Below are 23,204 nucleotides of genomic sequence, written 5' to 3'. Positions count from 1 at the left end.
AAATAAGTTGGATTAAAAGAGGCGTTTGTGACGTTACTTTTCAGATCTCCGCTCCGCGGGTATTTAACGTTGAACTAGCTAACGCTAGCTAGCTTGCTAGCTAACGTCGGCTCGCACCTTGCACCACTAGCAGCGGGATACCGGAGGCAACGTAACTACGTGTTCTTAACGTTGCTGTACAAACGAGGTGAATATAAAAGGTAAAACGTTGTCTTGAACTTAACACGAGTACGGAAATGGGCTAAATAAAAATGTGATAATTACTATTAAGCTAACATTTGCTAACAACAAACTAACCCTGGTAGCTAAAACAAGTTAATGTCAGTTGACGCTCATCTTTCCTTCAGGTCCTCAAATGTCTTACTGGGTCCGCTGCAACTCCTGCTTCCTGTCCCCCGGGCCGGACAAACACCTGGCCGTCACAACCTGTGGCCACGTCGTCTGCAACACCTGTTATCAAAAAGGTACCCATCGGATTACTGAGGTGTTTTTACAGTTAAGCGTCGAAGCAGGCCGGTTAAAGTGTGATTAAACAGGGACATCTGTTGGACGTCCGGGGACACTGCAGAGCGGACCACTCACCTTTACACCAGGTGTGAAACATCTGGTTAGACACATATCGCCTTACCAATCATCAGCTTGTTCGTTTGGGCCACCTGGAAGTCCCCCTGTCTCACTTTGCTAGACTGAGAGTCCACCTGTCCTCTATTCAGTATTCAGAGTCTTGAATTTGTCTTGTGTTTTTGTCTACATTTAACTGCAATTTTGTATTCAGGCAAACCAGGAACGTGTTTAATATGCAGTTCCAAATGCCAAGTATCACCTCTGTCTGACAAAGTAAGCACCTTTCTTCTCACTGGACGTCTGCGTGGCATCACGTCACACTTCATCGCCTCACACATCAGCGTCATCACAGCTGTGTGAAATGTCTTTGTTTCAGAGCAGTTCGGAGGTGAAGGCGCTGTTCTCCGACATCCACTGTGTGGCCACCAAGCACACCGAGGAAATCACCAAAGTGTGGCTCATTTTCAATCTCATCGTATAAATGTGGAAAACAGTCTGGTTTACTGCCCTTCATCAGATCCGTCTTCCCCAGTCACTTCAAAATGATTGATTTGTGGTCTATCTATATCGCAATATATATGAATGTAGACTTCTTTTTCTTAGGTTATAATGTTCCAGGCAAGACATCAAAAGAGACTGCTGACTTATTACCAGCAAAGGGTGAGATATAGATATAAACATAAGTTATATATTATGTTTGAAAAACATAAACAAGCAGTTTATCAATTGCAGAATGAGAATTTAGAAGAGGTGTTAGTCAAGATGAAGAAAGAAATGCAGCAGATGGCAAGGTAAGTTAAACTACAAGTCTGTAGTGCATTTTCACACTTATTTCTAATATGCAGTTTGTGACAATCTGGGTGCTTTTGTCATTTATTTCTGACCCTTTCATAAAGGAAGCTGCACGAACAGAGCGCCTACATCTCCAAGCTGGAAAACTCTCTTCAGCATCAGAGGTTCAGCAGGGAGCAGATCCTTTTATAATGATTATATTCATACACGCTGATGTTGTCATAATGGGTTTAACCCATCCTGAAGTGCATCTTTGATTTATTACAGTTTTATTTATTTCCACGATTTGAGACCCCTAAAACTATTAATACCCTTTTTTTTAAATCCTTGTAAACTAGAGCTATAGCTGTCAGATTTTCCTTCTTCCAGACACTCTTCTGTGTGATTAACACATTTTTAACTGTTCCACAAACCTGAAAAATGTATTTTCCAAAGTGTTTGCTAATAAGCATTTGGCTTATGTTTCCAGCATCCTTCCTTCGCAGAGGATTTAAACATTAGGCGTGCTACTGCATCAATAATCATCATGCTCGTGAAAGACTAAAATAAGCCTAGACGATGACCTCTGGAGGTACTTAAACCTGTAATGATTTGAAATAAAATGGCCTGTTTCAGTTTGGCGGCGCTTTAGCCTATAAAGTAATGTACAACAAGTGGGCTGTTATTCCTCTCTGCTCACCAGGTGTCACTTTTGGCAAACCTCCTCCTGGAAAGTCCACACCACGGAGCAAAGTCCACTTAGTCAGAGGTTTTAAAAACGCATTTCATAAGTGGAGGTTCTGGATTAATCAATGACATGTATCTGAGGGATAATCTTTAAAGTCTCCACTGCAGTGTTGGAAAAATATCCTCATAGAGCTGTTCATCAGTCACTCGTGATTTATGAGTACTGCAGTCGAGTGAAATATTCAAGGAAAGGAGATCTGAGTTGTGATTTACAAATCATTTGTCCGGCTTTAAGGGAGAAACCGTGTCGCGTTGTAGGATTTAACCCGACCACCAGCTGATTAATCTCTGTTATCCCCGTTTCCAGAGTTTCATCAGCGCCTCAGAAGATGCAGAGTTATTACCCGCCGCATGGACACAAGTCAGGTAAAGAACTACTTCATGGTCGCGTCACACGGTTTGTACTTGCCGTTATATTCTTCTCTACTCAATCCAGGGAAAGGAAGTAATGCAAGTTTGATGCACACTTTGTATTGCTTTCTAAAAATGAGTATCCCTTCACCCGAAGACGGTAATAATGTAATAATACTTTAAAAATATTACATTTTTAAAGCTGCACTTCAGACAGACAAATCTTCAGACAGAACCTTTTTTATGAATACCAGTAAGAAAAGAAAAGCACCCTTGGCTTGTCGATGAGGCCACTGCCATCATGAAAGTGTTCGTGTATTCATTCACACATTCGCTGTACCAATGAGTAACATCCACAGATCGCTGACTGTTTATGCTGCTTTTGGTGTTTTGAGTGTCAGTCCTACAGATCCCCTACAACTCCCCCACGTCCCTCTCGAGACACTCCTCAGCGACCAACATGTGAGTACCGGCCCTCGCACCTGCGAGCATCTCCTCCCCTCGTGGTCCTCTCTGCTCTTCATCAGCGCTCCCCAGCAGAGGGAGGGAGGGAGGGAGGGAGCGAGGGAGGAGGCGCTCCGCAGTGCAAACAGGCGATATCCTGAGCTCAGCCCCCGACCTCTTATGTTAGCTTTAGCTGCTGTGTAGTTGCCCCGCGGTTATCTACACACACACACACACAGAGACAGGGAAAGGCTGAGCTTTGGTTGGCTTTAGTCAGGATTCCCTGTTGGGTTTCCTAGACACCGTTGACACAGGGCTGAATGTCTGCATAAATGTTGTTTTATCCACTGAGACTTTAGGTTTTGCTGAGCGAGTAGATGATGGACGGCGGATATTAAACCCAGCCTGCAGGGTCAGATGTGGTTTTTATTTAAAAAGTCAATTGATTATTTGAATGGAATTTTAAGGGATTATTCTCATAATATTTAGATTTTAGATGCCGAATTTAATTAAAAATCTGAATCACAAAATCAACATCTCAATATTTTGCAGTTCTCAAGTTTCAGGGTCTTGTTTTCTTGTTTCTTGTTACATTGGATGAACAACTATCTAATACTATTCCTAAAATACATTTTTGCCTTGCATTAAAAATAATCTTTTGAGAAACTCACCTGGATCAAATATGACAAAAATGATGTGCATTTTATGAATAAGATGTAAAAGCATGAGATTAATCTCATTCTTGTGTCATATTTTTTTAATTGATCTGTAAAGGGGAAATGTTTTTTGCATTCTTCTAAAAAGTAAAAGTTAGCATCTCAGAAGGTGTCTCTCTTTGGAGTGAAACTATGCAGTGGTGCACTTTGGGCTCGTCCTGAGGCCCGCGGGCCGAATGAAGCGTGCTCTCGTGTCTTGCAGCTCTGAAAACGTTGACCTGGATGAAAGGAGCCTGTTCAGAAAAGTAAGCGTCATCACTTCACCTGCAGTGAGCTTCCATTGCTGCTGTACAGTTTGAGTCAGGTAACGTATGAGAGGCCTCTTTGGTGACTATTGATTGTCGTGTTGCAGCCAAACAGCGGCCCCAGACTGTCCCTAATCAGTCCTCCACAAGATGGCCGCATGGGTACGTTCCCTCTTATCATACAACTTCTGTTTTCAGTTCTCATCACAGGAAGGCCCTCTTCATCAAATGTAGCTCATAACCTTTGATCTACTTCATCGGTGCCGTAACACATTATGTTTATTAGGTTCACGATGTGATAGTATTGGACTCCCTGCTGAGACCCGTGTGCTATGTTACCAAGGATACAACACAATAAAGTGTGTCTGCCGGTGGTGTGCATCGAAGGTTGTATGTTTAGAAACAAGATGTCACATTGACGCAGACATAATTGCACCATAATAAGCTGACAAAGCCGTCCTGCAGCCATGTGGCGCGCTTCTGGACTCCACGTTGACCACCCACAGGCATTAAACCAGTACAGATGTTAGCTGCTGTTATGTTTAGGATTACACCTACTGAGCTCATCCTCTCTGATCATGTCATTTAGTTCCTTAAAGGGATAAGAGCTCCGCTGTGGCAGATAGGTGACAGGCTGCAAACGATGCTCACGATTATTGTATGGAAGGAGATCAGTAGTAGCAGTAGCAGACTTATTGGGCGTAGATAATTAAATGTATTGTTATTGTGATATAAGGTCTAATGAGGCGTCTATAATGAGTACATGTTATTCATGTTGAAGCATCTGCTTTTGCGTTTATTTAGTTCTTCTGGAGGATTTTCCAAATGAGGCTTGCAGAATGCAATGGTGGAAGAAACACAAGTGTCTCAGGCCTTTTACAATCATTCTATGTGTATGTTAAAGACATCGAACCTCTGGGGTTTTGTTCTTTGGTGTTTAGGCACCGTCCCACACAGGCCGTCCAGCCAGAACACGCTGGCCCACCACTCAGCTCGCTCGGCCACAGTCAGGTGACTCATTTCACTCACGAAATCACACGGAAATCACAGTGGATGAGATTCAGGGTTCTTACGCACATACTTTATTACATATTCTAAGCTAATCACGTTTTCATCTAGTTTGATGAGTCTGAAAAATGGTTGCAAATGTAGCTGTGTTCTAATGAATCCATTATTCATATTATTTGTTATTCATTCATATATTAGGTTTTAGGATTTAGATGTAAAATGTTCCTTTATTACCATGAATGGACTAAATGTTCAGTCAACATTAAGTACATTCATGAAAATATATTTGCAACCACACCAAATGTTTGGTGAAAACGGTCACCAACAAACACGATTTACTTCTGTTTGCTTTAGGAAATCACCTAAGAGACCGACACATGATTAAAGCTGTGAATGTTGGTGAATACGGACAGAAAGAACAATGCAGTGAAGATACTGCTCATTTCATGACCATGAGAAAGTAAATACAAACACTGTTTGTCTCCTCTTTCCTTCTCTCCTCTCCCCTTCTCGTCTCCTCCCCAGTCGTTTCCAAGGATCTCCGATGACAGACATTTCCTACGGCCAGAGTTCTGGATGGAAGTCTCCCTTCATTAAGCCCCTCTCCTCCTTAAGACACATGTCGTCCCTGCTCAGCCCTCCTCCCAATGCAACACACACCTGAGCCCTCATGAAGCCTCTAGAGGAAACACACCCGTGTAGGAGCCATTTAGAATGTAGTTTTAACCACTGGATTCACTGATGAAATGTGTCCGACTTGAATGATGCGAAACTCTGATTGTGTTTTGGTGAATTGGTGCACAATAAATGAACGTGACGACGTAATGATCTGGTCTGGTCTGCTTTAAACCACATTTGGCTCACCAGAAACACGGCTATTATTGGGGGGAACAACCTTGGAGGTGGACAGACGAAATGCTGCAGTGGCGTGGAGAAAAGCCCCCCAGGCGGCGCGGCCGACTCCCCTCGTGACCCGCGGCCCGCTGCTCGCGACTGCAGTAACACGACTCGGGGTTCCACCCTCACATCTTGTTACAAAACAGCTGCAAAGTGAAGGCGAAGCAAATTGTAGCCGTACAGAAACACGACTCCACCTGAAGTCGTGGCGAGGGACGGCGGCGAGGACGGCCAGATGCGTCGAGACACGTCCGCCCTCTCCTTCGCGGCTCTGCCTCCATTGTCCCCGCTTGTCAGGGTGTTGAATGGTGCCGATTGAAGAGGGCTCAGGTGTGACCGTGTGTGTGGCGTGCTCAGGGTTTGCACACGCTATGTTCAGGCCCTGACTCGTGTGTGTGTGTGTGTGTGTGTGTGATCCTCCTCAGCGCCTCACTGGGATCTGAGGTCGTTTCCTGTTTTCTGAGGTCCACTTAGGAGAGAAATGGCTCCCTGGGGTCGGCTAAGCTGTCACGCTGTCACGCTCTGATGGAGAGACGAGTAAATCAGGGGAATCGCTCCCTTATGAGCACACACACACACACACACACACACACACACACACACAAACACACACACACACACACACACACACACACACACACACACACACACACACACACACAGGGTCAGCTCTCACGCTGTATTTTTCTCACAGTAATGTGTGTTTGTTGCCCATCTCCATCTTTATCTCTCTCCCCTCTCCTACTTCCCTCTCTGCGCACACACACACACACACACACACACACACACACACACACACACACACACACACACACACACACGCCTCCAGGCTGTACAAATGAGCTGTGCCACTTCAGAGAACTAAAGAAAACTATTCTGATGTCAGAGGTAATTATTCAGCAGCATGTTCCCACAGCTTGTTCACCCCTCCCTCGCTCCCGGTCCCTCCATCTCCGTCTTCTGTGTGTGTGTGTGTGTGTGTGTGTGTGTGTGTGTGTGTGAGAGAGAGAGAGAGAGAGGCTTCTCTCTTAATCTGATCCAGATTTCACACTTTGTCAATCAGTATTTCACTCTTGTACCCTTTGGTGCTGTAAGTGTAATCCCCTCCGGGCAAGACGCAGCAGGAACTAAATGATTTCACACTGCAGCTATTTTGTCTGTGAGGGAGTTCAACGTGCTGTTTGACCCCGAATGAAGAGTTCAAATGTTTCTGTACAACCATGAACTGCAAATATCTCACATAGATGTCATGATAATATCATCCTGTTTTTTTTTTTTTAAAACAGGAATTTAGGAATCTCTTTTTTATTGAATGTATAGAAAGTTAACAGCGTTTCACCACTTAATAGATGAGGTTGCATACCATAATATACTCTGCATTAGTATCACAACATTATTATTTACATTCATTTTAGGAATTAATCGGTGTGTGATTATGTCTTTTCTTTTTTAAATTAGTTATTTTTTATTTCATCATTCATTATTATTATTATTAACAATAATAAGTAGCTGCTCTGACTTGACATTTAGCCGGCCGGCCTGTAGGTGGCGCTGTAGTCCTTTTCAGCCCATCACAGCGCCAGCGTGCATTCCTCTGCTGTGAGTGAAGGCCTCTGGACCACAGCTGCCTCTGATAGGGATCCACACACACACACACACACACACACACACACACACACACAACATCGAGGAATCGCTGGACGCATAAAGTCGGCAGGTTCGTTGCAATTAAGCAGAAGAGAGAGAGCTGAATGTGGGCGGTTTATGAGTCAAAGAGGAACAGGTGAGGATGCGTGACTTGGACCACTCATTCTCTCTTCAGTACACACACACACACACACACACACACACACACACACACGACGTCCCACATGTGAAGGCAGGCAGGCTGCTCCTTTGAAGGGGCCCGGCCTCCAACTGTCCCATACATGCTCGAGTGATGTCAGCGCGGCTGTGGAAAGATTCCTTTCCTGTCACAGACACACACACACACACACACACACACACACACACACATGCATGTGTGCGCACACTTCCTTATCACACAAAATCACTTTTCACACACCAACCTGTTTTGCCTTTTTATTATTTTCTCAAACAAATGCATGCGCACAAAGGCTTCCATAACACACACTGACACTGACTTTCTCCTGACTTACACACACACACACACACACACACACACAAACAGAGAGGCGCACACTTGGCAGGATGTGTGGGGACAAAAAGGGGCCGAAAGACAACACAGAGATTAGGAGGCTTTTGTCACGGCTCTGTGGCAGACTTTAAAGGCCTCGTCCCCTCTGCCAGGTTTCTTTCTTTTCTCACCCTGTCTGTCCACATCCCTCTCTTTTCAGAGGGGGGGGGGGTAAACATTTGGTGCGGAAGAAGGGAGGAAAGGGGTGGAAGAGGGATGGAACCCGCCCGTTGCCCCCCTTTAGCCTCTTTTTTTTTGTGTTTTTGTTTTCCCAGTCGTAATGCTGGCTTTGTGGCTGTGTGGAGGATGAGTGCAGAGGGGGCGAGGTGTGCAAACACAGCACGGCTTCAATGGCAGCCAGGTGTCTCTGTTGTTCCCACAACCGGTGTGTGTGTGTGTGTGTGTGTGTGTGTGTGCGCATCTGCACCTTTTGCATATGCACTTAGCAAGTCCCTCGGTTCAGTGTGTGTGTGTGTGTAGGTATCTTTCAGCTTTCTGTGTGTGTGTGAGGCCTTCATGGTCACTGACTCCATTCACCTGAGCCGTCCTTTCAGTTGCGGGTAGAAAGCTCTTTGGACGGCGTCTCTTCATCACCAACCACAGCTGCTGTTGACTCAAGCGCCCAGGAATCTCCTCCCCGGGTTCACACCCTTCCAACCAGCCAACCGCACACCAGCGAGGGGCAAAAGGTCTCCAGGGTTAAACATTTGCCCGGGCAGCGGTCAGGCTTGAGTCCGAGTGCAGCCGCCTGATTGGTCACAGGAGGGCTGCATTAGTTGAGTTAACTTAATACGACGCTCGGTGACTCATTTCTAGCCTCTTGTCTCCTTGGCAACCAAAGACACATCACAATATTTCTGATAATTGAAGTCCAACTGTGTGAGTAGTTTTCTCTCTGCGATATTCCGTCTGTCAAAGAACTAAGAGCCTGTTTAGTTCACAGGTACGACACGGCCGAAGGTCCGTGTCAAAAGAACCAGCCGCTCAGGAATGTCTTCACAGCCACACAATAGCACACAATAGCACACAATAGCACACAATAGCACACAATAGTACATAATAGTACACACTGAACCCACTCCAGATGGTTCCATTGCACAAAAACAGCCACTGACCGACTGAAGATCACTTCCTGTCGGCCTGTTTGTTTCATCTGTTTATCGACATTTATACTGTATGTAGACTTCTTACAATGAGACTCTCATCTGGAAAAAAATACACCACTACATTTTCCCAATGTTTTTTAATGTTTTGAAAAGATTACTAGTTATTCCCAGCAAAAGAGAGAGAGAAGTAAGCATTTCATGCAGAAGGGACGTTTTCTTTCCTGTTTCATTCCACACTTCCTCACTGATCTGCTCTCCATTTTCTCCACCCATCTGTCAGCAGCTCAGCTCTGTGCCCCCCCCTCCACCCCTCCACCCCCCCCCCCAATCCCTCCCCAACTCCTCAAGTCAATCAACTTCACAGGGGAACCAAAAGGAGGAGAAGCAGGCTGTAATCTTTAAGATAAGAAAATAACGATTCACATATTTGACTTTTACAGCATCTTTTATCCGCTCACACAAACACAAACACACACGTTGTGTGTCTGTCATGGCTGTAAATCCTGCGTACACAACCCCTGCTGTTTGTTTATCACCACTGAGGCTTAGCAGATGTGTGCAGATGCAGCGGATTACTCCCCGGGTCACATCGGGGAGTCGTGAGTTACCGTTCACTTTGCAACAACATCAGAACCACAAATTCCTCCTCTGGATTTGGCTCCTCTGGATTTCTTTCCTTCTCTTTCCACGACTCATGAAAAGCGGGTTCCTGTGATGCTACGTTGGTCAAAGCCTCCAACACACCAGGAGGAAAGTTTTCCTTCAATTAAATGTTTTTATCTGTTGTTCCATAGTTCTGTGAAGTGGTGAAACGAAGCAATAAATCAACAAAGGCCTTCAGCTCCATTGTCTCAGCATCAAACTTCTAACTCGGTTTCCAGACCCCAAAAATGTGTAGTCAGTTATATAATTGAGTAAATGCTCCTCCGAGTATTGTAGATCATCTAATGTCTGATTTGCAGAGAGAGCGGTCCAGATTATTTTGGCTTTCGGATGTCTTTCTTTTCTGGGAGGGACTCGTGTTTCTAAGTGATTTACAGAGAACATTTAGCAGCTACGTGTTCGGTCGGTGGAAATGGAGCAGAATGATTGTATTTGAGCAGACTCCACTCCAGATTCCTCCACCTGCGGGTGGTGTATTTACGTCCAACGTACATGTGTCCCGGGTGATTAAAGGGGCGAGGGCCGAGAGGTGTGTTAACATGCTGCTAAAAGCCTGCTGATTATCATCTCATTCTGTAGCCTTGTCCTCCTCCACCCCCTCGTGAGTCATGGAGGGCCTTCACACCCTCCGTGTCCGTCCGTCAGCGCCCCCCCCCCCCCCCCCCCCCCCCGAGAGCTAATGTACAATGTACAAAGATACTGTTAAAATACACCGTCCTGCTTCCATCCGGATTCAATCCTCAAGAGAAAAGACCAGAAAGCCCAGATTTACATTTTTTAATGGCACCAATAACTCGATTACATGGGGAAGAACCAAATGTTCCCCTAAATGACAGTAGACTGTACAAGATTGTCGATACAAAGATTATCGATAAAGTTTCGTATATTCCGTCAGTACGTATAAATACAGTATCTTACAAGGACATGAACCTGGTATTTGTTCATGATTTAAACAACACAAAATCCACTCATGCAGTATAATGCCCAATTATATGAAAATAAAAACAATTTTAAAAGAAAATAAATTACAAACTTTCTTTTTAAACTTGAGACAACTGATCATTTATAATGTAAAGTGGGCCAAGTCGTTTCACTGAATGAGCTTCGCTTTGACAAAATAAAACGAAACGTTCACATGAAGGACGACGAGGAGGACGAACTGTTCACAGACCAAAGGACACTCCAGCTGTTCACTCCCACAACAGATGTTTCCACACAGCGGAGACGGGAGGACAAGGAACTACTGGAGGCCGTATTTCAACACCTACATTCATTCACATCGTTTCCGGTGAGGACAGTTGGGTTTTTTTCTCACTCTGTCGTGTGTTTTGGGATCGTTTCACGGGGCAGAAGACGGGACGCCGCGGGACGGAGCGCGTCCTCGTTGGGGTTAAGACGTTAATTCACGCCTTTGTTTCAGAGGCTCCTCAAAAGTCTTCTCATCCAGAGAGTGAAATAATTGACAAATGTCTATGTTCTACATAACAGCGGCCTCTCAATATGTCACTTCCTGTCACCTGTCAACGTTCTCCCTGTTGTACTTTCGTCCTGTTTGCAGGTCTGCAGAGAAAAAGCTCTCATGTGACCAACGAGTCAACGTGTGTGACCTCTTTATAGGTCACAGATCTGTGATGTCAGCATAAAGTGGCCTTCAACACCCCTCAATCACTCTTCTTCACCCCGTTTGCAGATGACTGGTTGCTTTTCAGAAACACGTTTTATAGCCAAACCGTTTCATCTTTGTGCCTCTGAGGATCCACCATAACTTTCCCCCTTCGGACCCTTTAGGGCCTTTGATTTAATAACAATTATTAAGGACTCCATTCAAGTGGCATCAAGGACAGAAAATGCTTAAAATCAAAACTCATTATCTAGGATGTCAATGTAATTAACAGGCAAATTGCCAATGAGCGAATCAACACAGGGAGATTTGATTAATCCAATCTGTGGTAACAGGAGGAGCTTTTAGTAGATGATCTGGCAGGAAATGTCTTCCATACGGATACCTGTGTTAGTTTAAAGCAGAATTCCCTCATTTGACCTCAAATGTTTGATTGCCCATCTTTCCTCTAAATCTCACTGGAGACCAACAAGGATCTGTGACCAATAATCCGACCCGTGAAACGGTGAAACCTTTGTCAGAAGGCGCCTGTTCGCACCGAGGAGTTGGTGATGAAGAAGCGTCGTCCTCGAACGAAGACGAGGAGGAAATGAAAGCCTTTCCGCAGGACACTGAACGGCAGAGAGATGCACGCAGCTCACGTAGCAGCGGGACATTTTAACTTGACGCAGGAGAAGCGGAGGCTGCCGTGATTTGTGTGTTTTCACGGCTCCGTTGGTCGCTGGGTTAGAACTGGAAATCAATCACATACCTGCTCTATTGTTCCTTATAGATCAGCCGGGATGAGGTTTATTATGTCACAGCGCAGGCGAGCGGGTTCAACTGTAACGGAGGAGGTTGTGGTTGCATCCGAAGTACTAGAGGACGCGTTTGAGTGAAACAAAGGAAGGGTTTGAAAATACAAAAATAGTTTGTATATACAATAAAACACTTTTTGGGGTTTTTGATTGACCTGAAAACAGCACTGTTTGTCTTCTCTCTCTTTACATTCTTCATTGTTTGAGTCCTGAATGAGTTCCGTGGCCGCAGGAGGACGAGCGGCGTGACCTCGTGACCTCCTGAGCTCCATCTGGCAGCGCTGGGCTAACACTGGTAGTGGATGTGCTGGTGCTGGTGCACCTTCCCGTCCACGTGCGAATGCGTGTGCGTGTGTATGTCCGTGTAGATCTTAGGGTAGACCTTGGGGGCTCCCGCGGCGCCCCCCTGAGCCAGCAGCAGCTGTTGCTGCTGGCCCACGTAGTCCTCGTACGAAAGACAGTCCTTATCCCCGGGGGCCGGCTGAGGAGGCGGCGCCGGGCCGGCTCGGTCCCGATTGGTCGCCGCCGGTGGACGCTGGGCGGCGGGGAGAGCAGAGGAGGAGGAGGAGGAGCAGGTGCGTTTTGATTGGCAGAACCACAGCAGGGCGGTGCCTAGGATGAAGGCGACACCTGCAGGAATCCCGATAATGACGGGCCAGGGGAGGCTGGGGGACGTTGCCGTGGGGACGGCGTTGTTTTGGGGCTTCAGATCTGCAAAGAGAGAAGAAGGACGTCGAGGTGAGATGCCGTTGTAAAGGTTGTAAAGGAGCTGGTTCGTCCGCTAAGTTAACTTTTGTATCCCTCTCAAGAACTTCTGCTCCTAAATGTTGTTTATTAGTAAATAAGTAAAATATATGACCTGAGAATATGTAAGATGTAAGAATATGACTCTAGAAAACAAAATCAAATACAGGCAGGTGACTGATGCAACAGCGCGCTAGCTGCTAGCTGACCTGGTAGCACCGTCAGGTAGGCGCTCCTGAAGCTGAAGCCCATGGTGTTGGCTCCCAGGCAGATGTACATGCCGGCGTCCTCCTCCTTGGCCCTGATGATCAGCAGCTTGTTGAGGTAGGACCCGTCGGGGCGAGACCACACCTCCCCCGTAGGCAGGACCACGAAGCGATGGTCCCCCACCTTCACACGAAACAAAGCGCATGCGTCACAACGGCTCGCCGGCCTCGCAGCAACGTGGGGAGGCGAAGGCGCCGCGCTTCGCACCTCTATGGTGGAGTTGAAGCGGCTCTCGTCCCCGGGCTCCACTCTTTTGAGCCACTGGACGACCGGCTTGACGTCGCTGCGGACCTTGCACTGGAAGGACGTGGTGCCCCCGTAGTCCACCGTGGTGTTGACAGGGTGCGTGCCCGTCAGGACGGGCTTGGAGTTGGTGCGCTCTGGAGAAACAGGAGGCCGAATGCAGCTTCAACATCAGCTTTCAGGTGGCAATAGCAGAAATGAACTCAGAGTTCAGAGTTAAAACACTGAGGATGAATTAAAGGAAACTTCATAATAATAATAACGTTCATTATTTGAACAGTGCGCTGTATTCAGCAGCACATCCGCCCTCTCGGCTCAACATACACAAACAGAGGACTTATCTTCAGCTCCTGCCCTCCTCAGTTTATACAGCAGAACAAACACACCTGCCATCAACATTCAACAGCCTCCTTTTTAGTGTCTGCCAATACGATCTCACGAGAAGGAAAGAGCAGGTGTATGTTTTTACTGGAGGAATTGGCTCCAGACTGGACTTGGCATCGCTGACTTCCTTCCCTTTGTTTCCCAGGCATGTGGAGTGTGAGGGACAAAGTTACACGAATCGACCTCGTAAAAGTAGCTGCTAAAGACATCTGGTAAACAAGCAGAAAGCACACGGCCAGAACGCCGCTAACATCTCAATAGAAAAGAAGGAAAAGGCCAAGACCTTTATTTTAGGTGCTCAGGAGGGATGACAAACGGGGGAACAACATGATAAATGATCAAATATTAGGATTACAGTAACTCCCTGATTATATATATATATATGTGCACACTGGTATTTCTACCTGTGGATCAAACACTGGGTGAGAGATCGATCACTTTTATCTGTGAATGAGTGACAGCCGAGTGAATCTCTACCGACGGAGACGATGTCACACTCTGGATTTAGTACCTTTTGGTTTGTGTCAGGAAAGACTACAGCTGTTCTTTAATGTACGGCAGATGTGGAGAGTGAAAGGGACCGTGCACACACACACACACACACACACACACACACACACACACACACACACAGCAGCTGGTGATCCATGTGCGCCGTGCAGGACGTCCATGGTGCACGTGGGCCTCAAACAATGACACATATACACAGTTTGTGTTCTCTTATATCTCTGAAGATGGGAAACAAGCTAATTGACTACTGTGCTGCATGTTTAAGCCCTTAAATGTTTACGGTCATGTGACGAGGCGCCTGTGTGCACCGTGACTCACGTATGACTTCCACCTTGTAGGCGGCGTTGATCTCTCCGGCTCTGTTGGACACCTGGCAGGTGTACTTCCCGCTGTGCTTGGGCATCAGGTTCTTCAGACTCAGAGTCCACTTCTTCTTCTTCCCGTCCCCTTCCCCCCCCGCGGCGTCCTCGTCCTCCAGCGGCCGGCCGTCCTTCAGCCACACGATGTCGGGCCGCGGGTTCCCGCTGGCCGCGCACTTGAGGCGCACCGAGCTGCCCACCGGGCGGGCGATGACCCGCTTCCTCATCTTGGAGGGCTGCGTGAAACGTGGAGGCACTGCGAGGGGAGACAGGGGGGAGGGGACACGGCTTAAAACTTCTGCTACAGATGTTTAAGTCTTGTTGTGCTCGGTGGAAGCGTCGCTGAGATCTTGTGGTGAGTGACCCATAATCTGGCATCTTCTGATGGACGTATTCTTTCGCAGTGTAAGTGGCGTCAGACAGAGTGATGTCATCGTGACATCACTCACAGCAGATGCAGAAATCTCTGCACATCTGTGCACATCATCGTAAAAACAGGTCCTTCCTCACCAAACCACACCCCCCCCCCCCCCCCATCTAAAAACCCACTTCCCCCGTCCCGACATGTTCCTCAGTGACTCGGTGCCACAAAGCGTTAAACACTCATCTGATTTATCGATGTTTTATGTCAAATAATCCCACAAAAGCATCCGCCCTCTAAATCTTGTTTACCAGAGTAGTGCTTGTACATTTCTTAGAAATAAGTCTTTCAACATGAAAGAAAAGCATTTAAAAAAAAACAATAATTGACTTTGAGGGCGAATAGATTCTTTCCCACTTTAAAGAACTCAACAACCAGCCAGCAGTGAACGCAGTGAAAAACCCACTCGATGGAGGAAATCATTCCCAGGAGCGCTTGATTTGACATCCCTCATGTTCTGGCCCCAGCAGATCAACCGGGGCCATAAATCTCCCCACTGCTGCTGTTGCGCCTGCCCCTCTGGACACGGTTATTGTTCCAGCTCTCGGTGAAGGCACTAGTGGGAAGAGTTATGTAACGAGGAGATTTCACTTCACTTCACGACGTGGAATAAAGTTCTCTTCAGACCCGGGATGACAGAGGAAACAGAAAGAGCCCTTACATGTAACACAAGGTGGAGGATGAACAGAGGACAGCGGCTAATGCTTCATTTGACCGAGTGGCTTAGAGAAGAAGAGCGAATGAGCCGATTTATTCTGCTGGACCAAAATCCATCAGAAAACAGATGGAAAGAGAGCGAGAGAAGTTCAGCCTCAGGTCAGCTGGCGCTGACTGACAGGCTGCTAAAAAGAGACGGAAAACCTGGAGCGACAAAGAGAGGCAAAGACGGAGTGAAAACAATAATAAAAGTGAAGGTAAGAGGGGAAACACGTCCAGAGGGCCAGGAGGTGAGTGCCAGAGCCTCGCTGGAGGCCTCGGGGTCTCAGGGGCCACCTCAGGGCCAACTGCACCGTGTAAAAATACCCCCCCAGACCCCCCGATGGACCGCTTTGATCAGAGAGAGTCAGACACAGAGGGGGGAGGGGGGGGGGACTCGTGCTTTCTGCTAAGTGAGGGAATCCAAGTTAACTTTTATACTGTGATTTTATATAGCTCTCTATCTATAGATCTATATAGATATAGCTCTCTATATATAGATCTATATCGATATAGATCTATAGATATAGATGAGTAAGTGGTCACAAAGAGGCAAAGAAAAGAGAGAGAAAACGTGTGTGAAAAAGGTTTGTGCACATTTCAGTCTGAAGGGGGACGAAGCGAAGAGAGAAGGGTTCAGTTACGTGGCAGAGTCACCGGGGGGGGGGGGGACGGGGCGTCCTCACACAAATAGAATGCCCTCCACTCAGAGGCAATTATCTGAGCAAACGACCCCCCCGGTGTGTGTCTGTGTGTGGGCTGTGCGAGGTGTTTACTGCACAATCTGCTACTGTGCTGTTCAAAGTGTTAAACACTCCCAGCCCTCCGACGTGTCCCTTCCACCCCCCCACCTTCCACCCCCCCACCTTCCTCCCCCCTCAGACGTCCACACGCATGCAGCGACGAGACGAGAGACGTAGGGGGCGCTCACCCAGTTTTCCTGCCAGCTCGGTGGCGTGTTCGGAGCCGACGGCGGCCGCCCCGGCTCCGCCTCTCGAACTGGAGTCATCTGGGGACCAAGAGAGAACAGGCGGCGTTAGTGACCGGACGACTTGGGGAGGGGGGGGGGGGGGGTGGGGCAGCGGATGGCGAGCGACCCGACGCATGCAGAACTGCAACCGTCGGGCACGTGATGGCGCTCCGCGCTACGAGGAGGAGACACAAAGGGCCGCTGGGTTATTTTCTCCCATCAGCTGAGGAGAAGCAGCTGCTTCTGGGTCACGAGGTGCGATTCTACATCTCAGAGACACATCGGTTCCTCTCACACCAGATTGTTGTCAGCTGGGGAGGTAGAAGGCACCCTGTGAGCATTTTCATAGTTTAAAGAAACAGTGGAGGGACTCCCGCACCCTGACCCCCCCCCGTTGCTCAGTACTCCAGTTCCCCCTCCATCCAGTCATTTCCCATTTCTTCACCAAACAAAAGACCAAGTGATGAAGACCCCGGTGTGTCTGTCCCTGACTTCGTGCCTCTGAAGAAGCAGAATCAGAGATCTGTGGCCTGGACCTCTTAAATGAGATATCAACTACATCTCAGGAACCGATGGGCCTTTGAAGCCCCCCCTCCCTCCCGTATCATCATCAGATTGCTGTTACTCTCACGCTGGGTTTCCCTCCCTCAGAAGGTTCTTCCCAAATCCATTATGAAAAAGATACAAACATCTGTCTGAGCCTTCACGCTACGGAGAACTTCAAGATGGAGGCCATGCATCCGAGGGCCCCTTTGGCAGGGAGGGGGGTCGATGCAGAGCAATAAGAGGTCTGTCAAAATACTTGAGGGGGGGGTCAGATAACTGGGCTTGAACCTGAACCTTCAACTAGAACCTGATGGGAGTTATGGAAAGAAAGAAAGAGAGGGAATCAAACAGCCTGGAACCACCTGTAGTAAACATGGGAGGGTTTACAATTGGATGAATAATATATATATATATATATATATATATATATATAAATGAAGACTTTGATCTCGCATGTTGGCGCCGTTGGGACGACCCGAAGATGCCAAACGTCTTCTCGGCCAAAGCTTCACGAAAAAGACGTCATTTTGAAGGCAAACACGAAGCTGAGCTGCATCCTCGGGGGCCAGGTATTAATAGCAGGCCCAGTGTGTGTGTGTGTGTGTGCAGGAGAGTGTCACACTCATTCCTGTGGGGGCGTGTCAGCGCACGTGCGTGTGCACGCTGCACTTAACTAAGTGGGTAACCCGAGGTGCGGGTATTCCCGTTTCACCTCGCTCCTCCGTGCCTCCCCCGCGCCACATGCACGCCGTGTTCTGAGAAAAGGCGGCGCGTTTGAAGCCGAGCGGCATTGGGGGTCTGATCTAAAGGGGGGGGGGGGGGGGGGGGCTGGACTGCTTCCACTGTCCATACAGTGCAGCCAAGGCATCAAAGCATTTAAAAAATGCAAAACATGCACAGCAGCTGAGTATTGTGATGCTGGTGCAGAGAGCTGCAGTTTGTCTTCTGCAGTAAAACGGTAACAACATGTCTCAGAGACTGTCAGCGCGTGAGACACCTTTCGTCTCTGCTGTGTGTGTGTGTGTGTGTGTGGATTATTGTTTCCCTGATTGGTTCAAGCTGAACACACTCGGCGTACAGAACATATTCCCTCCCCGCTTCAGGTGTTTTTAATAAACAAAATGTTTTCTTCTGATCTCGTTCCACCTTCTAATGTCAGGCCAGATACTTTGATTACCACAGCCAATACACACACACACACACACACACACACACACACACACACACACACACACACACACACACACACACACACACACACACACACACACACACACACACACACACACACACACACTGTGATAAACATGAATACACAAAAGCAAGTAAAGGGGTTTGTCCAGTATCAATAACTGATAATGGCAGCTACTGCTATTTATATACATCTATTCATATATAAATGAATATATAAGAAGGAGCTTTGGTATTTAAGTAGCTGGTGAAAAGCAAGCTGTTTCGGAGAGAAGGAGGAGTTATTTCGATGTGTCAGATGCACATTTAATCATTTCTCTGTGGACGTGGCATCAGCAGCTTTCCAATAAGGATCCGGAACGCGGCCAGAAAAACTCTTACTAGGAGTTTTTGGGGCCGCGTGGTTCTGACTGATGATCCTCTCTGAAGATGGGTTTGCACCAGATGAGTAATGACACCAAGTCAAATCGCTTACACTCACGCGTACGAGGACATGAGGACATGAGGACCTGAGGAGCCGGGGACTCGACCCGCTCCCCGGTTCTGTCACATTGTGACTTTAGAGTACAAAGACTTCACTCACTCTCCTCACACTTCTGTTTGTGTTCATTGGTCTCCCTCTTTATCTGAGGGGGGGGTTGATGGTTCCACAGTGCGCAACATCTCACACCTTCACTGGGGAGGACTCCTGTGTGACTGTGTGTGTTTGAATAACCCCTTCTAGTATTTACATTCAGCTCTGTAGAGAAAACCAGACATTGGACCTCAGAAATATGAGTCCTGGGGGGGGGGGGGGGCAGTGTTCTCCTAAAGGGTCATGTCCTCACAGGTTTTAATATAGAGACACTGGATATGTGGACAGAGCCTCTGTGTGTTCATGCTTGTTGCATCAAGGCCAAAACCAGTCCGATTGTGTATCAGAGAGAACCGATCAGACCACGTTAGTCCTCAGGACCGACCACGCTGGAGGTCTCAGGCTTCACCCGGTAGACCACGTTAGTCCTCAGGACCGACCACGCTGGAGGTCTCAGGCTTCACCCGGTAGACCACGTTAGTCCTCAGGACCGACCACGCTGGAGGTCTCAGGCTTCACCCGGTAGACCACGTTAGTCCTCAGCCTGTCTCCTGTAACTCGGGGAGAGGACGCATTGTTCCGTTTTCAGGTTTGTGGTGTCTGCCTCCATCAGGATACTCTGGAAACCACCGAACCGCATGGATCTTCAGTCGGGAGCCTTTTACTACCTCGAGGTGGAGGGGTCTGTTTGTCTGACACGTTACACACGTAATAAATGCATCATGTAAGAGCTGCCGTGTGGGTTGTGTTTCGTACGTAATTAGCTGCTCACATCAGCGTTTAATGCAGTGAGGAAGGAGCCAAACCAGCCGACACAAAGTACAAGACACTAATACGACTATCCAGTTTGGTTCAGGATCACAATGCAGAACAATATTTTAACAAAACCCGCTCAGAACAGCTCCTTCATCACGGACGCGTTACGTCTTCAGATGTCCACTGACGCGTCTCCATGACAAACCAGTCCTGTAACTCTTTTATAATATTATTTACTTTTGACAATATTGGTTCATTTTGACCCCTGCGCTGTAAACAGAGGCGCTAACAGCGTTAGCCTGAGGGGGATCCGCGGGAACATTACAATGTTCCTTATTAATTCATATCAGTTACTGGAATAAAACATGCATTTACTCAGTTTGCGATGAGAGCGACTATGAAGCTTTGTTCTGAGGCCTGATGCAGCTCAGCCGAACAAACAGCACTTTGGATGCTGCCCGGGGTGACGGGAGGTCCGTAGGCACGAAGCCTTCCACCAACGCCGAGAAGACAAATACACGACTTCAACTGGACAGGACAGGATTTAAAAAGTGTCAGTGCAGGGATACAGGATGTGATCGCTGCCCTCCGACCCCCCCCCCCCCCCCCCCCCCCCCTCACCCACAACAACGTGGAACATGAGAAGTGATGATGAGAAGCTCCAAAGAATGTGTTTGCGTATCAAGGTCTCGGCCCAATGTGCTTTGATAGTAAAATAAACAATGTGACTGCGTCTCTCTTCCAACCACATGGTGAAACGTGACTAACTAAAGCGGCGCCGTGTTTTGCGCTTAAAGGCCTCCATTGTTCACGCGTCTGCTCACCAGTAAGACGAGCTCGCGGCTGCTTTCATAACCTCGGCTCCAGTTCTTCAGTTCTGCTTACCGCCGCGGCCAAAACCCACCGAGCGAGTTCCCGTGCCACACGCCGAGACGTTGGACCTCTCGGGCTCCTCTGACCCATAATCCTTTGCTCTGCACCTTCTGTGTTCTCTCGCTGCAGAGAAATCAAACAGAGCTCGGTCTCCGTCGCAGACTAAACAAAAACACTTGTGTGCCGGCGAGAGGACGGAGTGAAGGTGGAATATGTGTGTGTCTCTGACTCTAAGCAGAGCTCCGTGTTTCAGTTTGATCTGGTGCCACGAACGGGCCCAACACACTAATTACAGCCACCTGTGTGTGTGTGTGTGTGTGTGTGTGTGTGTGTGTGTGGCTGGAGGAGGGAGGATGGTGACCGTATGAGAAAAGCTATTTTCCACTATACACACATTCAGAGGAAAAAATAACAGCGTTTCATGCTTTGAGGAGGAAGAGGTGCCGTTTTCCACTCTGGTGTTAACCTTCAGTGTGTGTGTGTGTGTGTGTGTGTCCGCCTCTCTTTGGCCTTGGGCCGTGTCCCCCCCAGGCAGCGTGTCTGAGTTTGTCAGTCCCTCATCTGTCAGGAGAGGACGGAGGGAGACGGAGCCATCGGACCCTTCCACGTGTGCATCGTGGACCGATGACGCACACGTCCACCTTCAGTGTTTGGAAACACACAAGTTGTAAATATGAAGAATATCTGGGCTCCAAACATCTGGAGCTCTTGTGTTTTGTCAATGTTTCTGGCTCGGGATGAAGGCCAGGCGGTGAGTAGTCTTCCTCTCCTGCTAACTCACTGAAGCCTCTGCAGATGCTCTTCACTCGGCTCATGGTCCTCTTCTACGTTAACACCAAGCAACTTGTAAAAGCAACGTCCCATCTAGAAAGGATACACTTCCATCAGTGATACTTTAGTGTGTTTTGCGTATATATAGTCTATAATTAGTTATAATACTGTATAACTTTTGTTAATGGTATCTCAAATTTTTGAAATTGTAATCACTATTATTGAACTTGTTGGGTTTCATTAAAAATAATATTTCCACTGTTTCAAAGACTACACGTTGCAGCTGAGATGACTGATTGAACTGTACAGAAAGTGCCCCAAGAAATGCAGCGTCTGTCGCTTTTATCTCCATGAAATATCTATATTTATATATATCGATATGTATTTATAGAAGGGTTCATGGGCACTAGCGGCCTGGCTTTGCTTGTGAAGGCCCCTGAACGTGGAATGTGTCAAAGTGTTAAATATCAACACAGCGATGAAATAACACACAAGCGCTTCCACACACTGGCTCATAAACGCCACACACTGGTGGGTTTATGAGTCCTCAAAACATACAGTTAGGGATCAAGTTTTCTCTCCATGTGTGTGTGTGTGTGTTTGTATAACGTGTGTGTTCTTGCACAACAAAAGCATCTGGATGAATTTGTTTGATTTTTCTAGGCACAGAATAAAAGACGACTTACGTGTGTGTGTGTTCCTGCATTTGTCCAAGTGTGTGCTTCTTCATGTCGCTGCTTTACATCACTGTTCGCACTTCATCGGTGGAGCAGCGAGGTTGGAGCACAGACTGAGGTCCGCCTCCATCTCACAGCTCCACCCTCCAGCCTCCACCTCAACAGGACGGAGGACGTCCAGTCCTCAGAGGGCAGAAAGGATTCAGTGGGATTATTAAATGACTGAAATGGCTGCTCACAGGAGGGCTGAGATCCCAGGAGATGAAACACTGTGTGTGTGTGTGTGTGTGTGTGTGACAGCATACGGCACACGTAGGCTACGCAGAAAATCCCAAATCACGACTCCGTATTGAACAGTCTGCTTATATGATGATGACGGCAGGGGTTCACCACAATAAAAGATGAATGTACGTTGCCCTTTTGGTTTGATGTTACCGTCTTTAGTAACTGATCAGAAATCAAACCACAAACAAGCAGAGACAAACGCTTGCTGCATTTCTGCTGTCTGTGAGTTCCTTCACACATTAGATCGGCCTCTGAACTTGACACCACGTATTGCTGAGCTCTCCTCGGCTTTGTTTTGAACGTGTAAAACGCCCCCGAGGTGAGCGGTCAGATATATTTAGTAATCTGCTCCAACCCCAAACCACCCTTGCTCATAAATTGATCGTCACATCCCAAAAATAGACGATGTCCCCATCGGCAAAGCGCCGCCTCTCCCCCACGTGACCCCCCCCCCCCCAAGCGCCTTTAACCAGGATTGTTAATCACCTTCCTAAATGGGCCCCGAATTCTATCTGCACACTGCTGTGAGCTCTGTGAGCTCTGTGCATGAAGTGTTTTCCTTCAATCTTTCCTGCACGTGGAATCCTTTGCTGGTTGGACCGTTTGTTCTGGCGCCGGCCGAGCGGCGCCGACAGCGCTCGCCTGCGCCGATGCAACGGAGCGAACGCGGACGTCGTATTTCTGAGGCTGCTTCGCCAGCTGCACACGCGGATGATTCACATTAAAAATGTGCCTTCGACTGTTTCCACATTCTTGTGTGTTTACTCGTGCATGGACGTGTTTTGCATCGGACTGCATGCGTGTGCGTGT

General features: G+C 47.7%; 2 protein-coding genes across 4 annotated transcripts in view; one reads left to right on the top strand and one right to left on the bottom strand.

Moving 5' to 3' along the window:
• Position 1: 1 nt before the first annotated feature.
• On the top strand, positions 2-5,661 carry LOC119211107 (probable E3 SUMO-protein ligase RNF212). Of its 2 annotated transcripts, none has more exons than XM_062558515.1 (13): positions 2-187; positions 348-464; positions 776-837; positions 941-1,015; positions 1,168-1,224; positions 1,297-1,355; positions 1,461-1,520; positions 2,390-2,448; positions 2,829-2,895; positions 3,796-3,838; positions 3,946-4,000; positions 4,780-4,849; positions 5,372-5,661. In XM_062558515.1, exons 2-13 carry the CDS (start codon positions 356-358, stop codon positions 5,508-5,510), a joined length of 855 nt encoding a protein of 284 aa, XP_062414499.1. In that variant the 5' UTR covers positions 2-187; positions 348-355; the 3' UTR covers positions 5,511-5,661. The 2 variants fall into 2 exon arrangements, with proteins under 2 accessions (XP_062414499.1, XP_062414503.1); XM_062558519.1 differs by having other exon boundaries at positions 2-200.
• Positions 5,662-10,471: 4,810 nt separating this feature from the next.
• Positions 10,472-23,204, bottom strand: part of fgfrl1a (fibroblast growth factor receptor like 1a) — a 37,912-nt gene continuing 25,179 nt past the window's right edge. For both annotated transcript variants that reach the window (XM_037461389.2, XM_037461388.2), the window contains exons 4-8: positions 16,683-16,760; positions 14,594-14,890; positions 13,346-13,518; positions 13,081-13,261; positions 10,472-12,838 (exon numbers count right to left, since the gene is read on the bottom strand). In XM_037461389.2, coding sequence (XP_037317286.1) covers positions 12,414-12,838; positions 13,081-13,261; positions 13,346-13,518; positions 14,594-14,890; positions 16,683-16,760 — 1,154 coding nt within the window. In that variant the 3' untranslated portion in view covers positions 10,472-12,413. The remainder of the gene's footprint in view (positions 12,839-13,080; positions 13,262-13,345; positions 13,519-14,593; positions 14,891-16,682; positions 16,761-23,204) is intronic.

Source organism: Pungitius pungitius, chromosome 2, assembly GCF_949316345.1.
Source record: "Pungitius pungitius chromosome 2, fPunPun2.1, whole genome shotgun sequence".
Classification (NCBI taxonomy): Eukaryota; Metazoa; Chordata; class Actinopteri; order Perciformes; family Gasterosteidae; genus Pungitius; species Pungitius pungitius.
This window is presented reverse-complemented; position numbering and strand designations above follow the sequence as displayed.